This window comes from Zonotrichia leucophrys, unplaced genomic scaffold (genome assembly GCF_028769735.1).
Source record: "Zonotrichia leucophrys gambelii isolate GWCS_2022_RI unplaced genomic scaffold, RI_Zleu_2.0 Scaffold_332_57132, whole genome shotgun sequence".
Classification (NCBI taxonomy): Eukaryota; Metazoa; Chordata; class Aves; order Passeriformes; family Passerellidae; genus Zonotrichia; species Zonotrichia leucophrys.
In genome coordinates this window covers 12,443-17,977 of record NW_026992537.1, presented here as the reverse complement: position 1 = coordinate 17,977, position 5,535 = coordinate 12,443, and the positions used below count along the sequence as shown (strand labels likewise).

The 5,535-nt window shown below is 53.9% G+C and overlaps 1 protein-coding gene across 1 annotated transcript; it reads left to right on the top strand.

Annotated features, from left to right (window-relative positions):
- The first annotated feature begins 345 nt into the window (after nucleotides 1-345).
- On the top strand, nucleotides 346-1,281 carry LOC135441534 (olfactory receptor 14A16-like). The gene has a single exon (XM_064701084.1). The coding sequence runs from the start codon at nucleotides 346-348 to the stop codon at nucleotides 1,279-1,281; it is 936 nt and encodes a 311-aa protein (XP_064557154.1).
- The last annotated feature ends 4,254 nt before the right edge of the window (nucleotides 1,282-5,535 follow it).

The following is a 5,535-nucleotide window of genomic DNA, read 5'->3' as shown; positions in this document are numbered from 1 at the left end:
CATCCCAGGCAGAATCATTGTCACTTTTCCAGCCTCCTCAGGGTTGCTCTGATTTTGCCATCAGAGTGTGCAGAGCCAGAGCTGCCCCTGGGCAGTGCCAGAGCTGGGAGGGGTCTGCAGGGCAGAGCTGAGCCCCCAGGGCTGGGCTGGACTCTGGAAGCACTGGCAGGGCCCAGCTCTGGGCACAGGGAAGCAGCTGCTGGCAGGGACAGCTCCAGGCAGCAGAGCCCTGGGCAGGCAGTAGGGGGAAAGTGCCCCCAGACTGTGCTGGGATATTTCAAGTCGTCTCAAAGAAAAATATTTCATTATTATTTCTTTACAGATCCCCATGCCAAGACAGCTCAGATGTCCAACAGCAGCTCCATCAGGCACTTCCTCCTGCTGGCATTGGCAGACACGCGGCAGCTGCAGCTCCTGCACTTCTGCCTCTTGCTGGGCATCTCCCTGGCTGCCCTCCTGGGCAACGGCCTCATCATCAGCGCCGTAGCCTGCGGCCACCACCTGCACACGCCCATGTTCTTCTTCCTGCTCAACCTGGCCTTCAGCGACCTGGGCTCCATCTGCACCACTGTCCCCAAAGCCATGCACAATTCCCTCTGGCACACCAGGAACATCTCCTACTCCGGATGTGCTGCTCAGCTCTTTTTCTTTATGTTCTTCACCTCAGCAGAGATTTCCCTCCTGACTGTCATGTGCTATGACCGCTACGTGTCCATCTGCAAACCCCTGCACTACGGGACCCTCCTGGGCAGCAGAGCTTGTGCCCACATGGCAGCAGCTGCCTGGGCCAGTGCCTTTCTCAATGCTGTCATGCACACAGCCAATACATTTTCCCTGCCCCTGTGCCATGGCAATGTCCTGGGCCAGTTCTTCTGTGAAATCCCACAGATCCTCAAGCTCTCCTGCTCACGCTCCAACTTTCTCAGGGAACTTGGTCTCATTGCTGTTAGTGCCTGTTTAGGTTTTGGTTGTTTTGTGTTCATTGTTTTCTCCTATGTGCAGATCTTCAGGGCTGTGCTGAGGATCCCCTCTGAGCAGGGACGGCACAAAGCCTTTTCCACCTGCCTCCCTCACTTGTCCGTGGTCTCCCTGTTTGTCAGTACTGGCATATTTACCTACTTGAAGCCCCCCTCCATCTCCTCCCCATCCCTGGATCTGGCCCTATCAATTCTGTACTCAGTGGTGCCTCCAGCCCTGAACCCCCTCATTTACAGCCTGAGGAACCCGGAGCTCAAGGCTGCAGTGTGGGCACTGATGACTGGATGGTATCAGAAACATTAAACTGCTGGAAAAAAATAATAAAACTCATACATGATACTTCTTGTTGGTTTGGTTGTGGAGTATTTTATCCCTTATTTTGGTTTTTCATATTATCTACAAAGAAATGTCATTGTTTGTACAATTTCTCATTTTGTTTCTCTTCACATTCCCTGTGGCCACAAAGTGTGTCAACAAGGGGCTGTGCTCTCAGTGACTTTAAGGAAATGAAGGATCTCCCAGCAGAGTTTTCTGCAGACATGTATTTTTGTTGCCTTCTCAGGAGCTGCAGCAGCAATGTCTGTGTGCAGAGCTGGGGGCAGATCAGTGCTGGCCCAGCAGCTGTGCCCAGCAGCAGCAGCCCTTGGTGTTGCCAGTGCTGCTGCCGTGGCCCTGCCCCGCTGCCCTGGTGGCCCGGGTGTTGCTGCAGGGCCTGAGTGCTCTCGGGGCCGGGCACAGCCCTGGGGGTGGCAGTGCCGGGGCTGCAGCAGGGACAGGCCATGGGCACTGCTGGGGCAGTGCTGACGCCTCAGCCCAGGGCCTGGGGGCTCCAGGCTCCTTGCCCAGGCTCTCTCAAGAACACAGCCAGGCCAATGCTCAGCACAGAAAAGCCCCGTGAGCAGCCCCAGGCTGGCCGTGGGCAGGCTGGGGGCAAACAGCATGGCTGGGGCTCTGCAAGGGCCGTGGGGGAGATGGGAAGGAGCAGCAGAGCAGGGGCTGATCCATCCCCAGTGCACTGCACAGCCCAGGACAGCGTTCCAGAGTGTCCTCATGGAGCTGCCAACTGTTATGAACAAAAATTCAGTTAATATTTTTTTTTGAGAAAGAGTTACAGGGAAGCAGCCAGGTCTCTGTCTCTGCCAAAGTACTTAGTGCTTTGTTATTGTAATACCGGGTCGTTAAGGCTTATCTCTTCTTTTGTATTAGTAAAAAGCCTGGCTGGGTGCGGTGGACCCTTCCCCCGAGGCTGTGCTCTCTTACAACATAGAGAAGACACTTGAGAGGGTGGGGGGGGTTATGCAAAGTGACTCCAAAGTCCAGAATGCTTTGTGGGACCCCGACTCGAGATGCAACAAGAAAACCCCAAAAACAACGAGCCAAATAAGAGTTGAGAGACTAAAGTGATGTCTGGACATGAGGAGCCAAGTGCTGAGCCTGCAGAGATGCTGAACACCTTCGGAGCCCCTCTCGCCCTGAGCAGGAGTGCTCCCAACGCCGGGACCAGAAGAGACCGAGCCAGGGAAAATAACATCTGACGGGGACAACACACCCTAAAGCTCCCACGAGGACTGGATCCCCGGCTCTGCCCCTAGTGGGCGGAGCTGCACATATCCTCCTCCTCTGAGTCGCCCTGGGAGACGCGACGGGGACTGCAGCCCTGCCGAGCCGCCCAATCCTGAGCTGATCACTTTTAATAAAGGCATTAAAAAGGAGAAGAAGTCTCCTGGCCCTGTTTATTTCAGCTGGGGGCGCTCGTCCGGAATAGCCACGCCGCAAGAAGACTCAAGACTGGCCATCTTGGACTTCAGGACAGCTGGCTACCAGGACCAGAGGGATCGGCTCAGGAGCAGCGACGCAGAGGAGCACCGGAGCACCGGATTGGTGAGAAAGCCGGTGGCGGGAGCGGGAGACGTGCGCGTGTGTGTGAATGAGACGAAGGCCAGCAGCCGGACCTTCGAAGCGAGAGCGGACCTCTCAGTACCGCGGTTCCGGACTCCTGCGAAGGAGCCGGCCGGGAATAGGGGGCGGAGCTTGGAATCAGCGTGAGTGAGTCATCTCCCAAGGGGGAATAAAGGGCCCCCCCCCCCCCTCCGGGCGTGCGGAGGGAATATTTGTATGAGTGGCACGCACCCAAAATAGGCCCTGACAGAGGGAAGTCAGGCAAATTTGTCAGTCTGGGTGGTTCCAGAGAATCCCAGAATCAGCAAGGTTGGAAAAACCTTGGAGATCATCAAGTCCAACCTGTGCCCTGACACTGCCTTGTCTCCCTTGAGCCTCCTCTTCTCCAGGATAAACAACCCCAGCTCCCTCAGCCGCTCCTCACAGGACTTGTGTTCCAGACCCCTCACCAGCCTTGTTGCCCATCTCTGGACACACTCCAGCCCCTCCATGTCCTTCCTAAATTGGGGGCCAAGAACTGGACACAGCACTCAAGGTGCTGAGCACAGGGGAAGAATCACTGCCCTGCTCCTGCTGGCCATACCATTCCTGATCCATAGGAGTGCCAGGGGTTGGATGAGAGAGATGGTGGGGAGGGGGTGGGTACAGAGTGTGATTGATTGTCAGCCATGAAGTGTCTTGATCTTCATGCCTACTCAGGCTGTAGTAGAAGGTTCTCTGGGTCAATATCAATTGGACATTGCTGATATCAATCTATATACAAGAATAGAAAACAGGAAAAAACTGTTCACTTTGCATTGTTCCCAATACAATATATTAACTTTGAATTAACTTCTGAAGTCTGTCTAATTAACCACAGAAGATTTGAAAACCTAATTTTTTCTCAAGGGCTTGTCTCGTTCAGGTGTTTTGAACAAATGTTTTGTGATTTTCTCACTAAATTCCTGAAATAAAGAGCTCAAGATAGAAGAGGCCTCTGGAAGAGTAAAATTCATCAACATCCTCCAAGTGGCTGAGGATCCATCCCCATCAGAGCAGCAATGAACAGAAATGGGCACAGCTTTGTGGCTGCCCCAGCTTTGGGATGGGCCCTGGGCCTGGAGCAGGAGCAGCTCCTGAGGGCCCCAAGGCTGCGGCTCTTGTGCTGCCCTGGGCAGATGGGATGGCAGCAGGGGCTGCAGAGCTCTCAGCACCTCAGCCTGAGGGGAGCAGGGCAGCCAGGGAGCCTCCTTTGGCTTTGGCCAAGCCCCTTCCCCCATGGCTGGGGCTGAGTCCTGTGGCAGCTGCAGCTGCTGCTGTGCCCTTGCCAGGGACTGAGGCTGTGGGGCAGTGGCCAGAGCAGCCTGGCCTGAGCAGAGCTGTGGGGCCAGAGCCGGCTGGGCTGGGCTGGGGAGAGGCCCTTGGTGCTGGCCAGAGCTCAGGGCAGCTGGCAGAGCTTGCAGGGAGCTGGGCCGGGCTCTGAGAGCCTGACCCAGAAACCATCAGTGTCCATCTCAGCCTGGCTGAGCGTGCAGGGGCAGGACTCAGGCCAGGCCTTGTGGGGCAGGGCCAGCGCCTGTGCAAGGCATTGCAAACAAGCAAGTGCCCCAGAGAGGAGGCTGCTCTGGGCCCACCCAACTGATTGGTTTCATGCTGTGAGCTGCAGGAAGTTGCCCAATCATTCTGAAGTTAAAATAAATATATCATTAATCATAATTTTAATTGTGTTTATGTCTATGACAGAATTATCGTATGTCTTTGTCTAAAACTGTTCCTGTACAGAAATCCCTGGGGGATGGTAGACATGTCAGATGCTGCTGGGACATCACAGTGAGCTGAGGGAAGAGCTGTGATGGTTATTAAACTGTTCAAATGTTCAACTTGTGTTTGTTGGCAAGAAACCTTTCTGTACCTCTGAGTGTCACCAGGCCCTGAGCCCAAAGGACACAAACCTGATGAGTTGTGGTTCCCACTGCAGGGGCTGCACTTGGACCTTGGCTCTGCACAGGAGAGCTCTTCATCCCCTTTCTCTCTTTTCCTCCCCCTGGCCATGGAGGGAGCTCCTGACTTCAGCCTGTGATTCACGTATGCAAAGAGCAAATCTGGGCAGAATCAGGGCAGGGAGAGTTCAGGGGACCTTGAGATCTGTGCTGGGCACAGAAGGTGTTTTCCATTTCTGTGGGACTGTCTGCTGTGGAAAGTAGATTTAATATCCAGCAGAGGAATGACTTTTGCATTTGATGGAGCTGTGCCTTCCTTTGGCTTTGTTGGCTGACAAGAAATGAAGATCCCTCTGTGTCGCTCCTTCTCCCAGGAAAGCAGGTGGGAGTTGGAGCCAAGGAGCTGAAAGCTGCAGGTGCAGCCTGGGCTGGAGGGAGCTCAGATCTGCACAAGGCTGCTCTGAGTGCCAGGGCTTGGATGGGGGAAATGGTGGGGTGGGTGTAGGGACAGAGTCTGGTTGATTGTCAGCCATGAAGGGTCTTGATTTTCATATCTATTCCAACTGCATGAGGAGGTACTTGGATTCAGTGACAATAGGAGACTGCATATATCAATTTATGAACAGGAAAAGAAAACTAAACAAGACCTAAAAAATCTATTCTCGCTATCTTTTTAAATATCATGTATTCACTTTGAATACACTACTGAGATTTACTTAACCACAAAACATTTGGAAAT

What these genes read in the sequence shown, in the direction of transcription:
- LOC135441534 (XM_064701084.1), top strand. Translation starts at nt 346, where the DNA reads ATGTCCAACAGCAGCTCCATCAGGCACTTCCTCCTGCTGGCATTGGCA.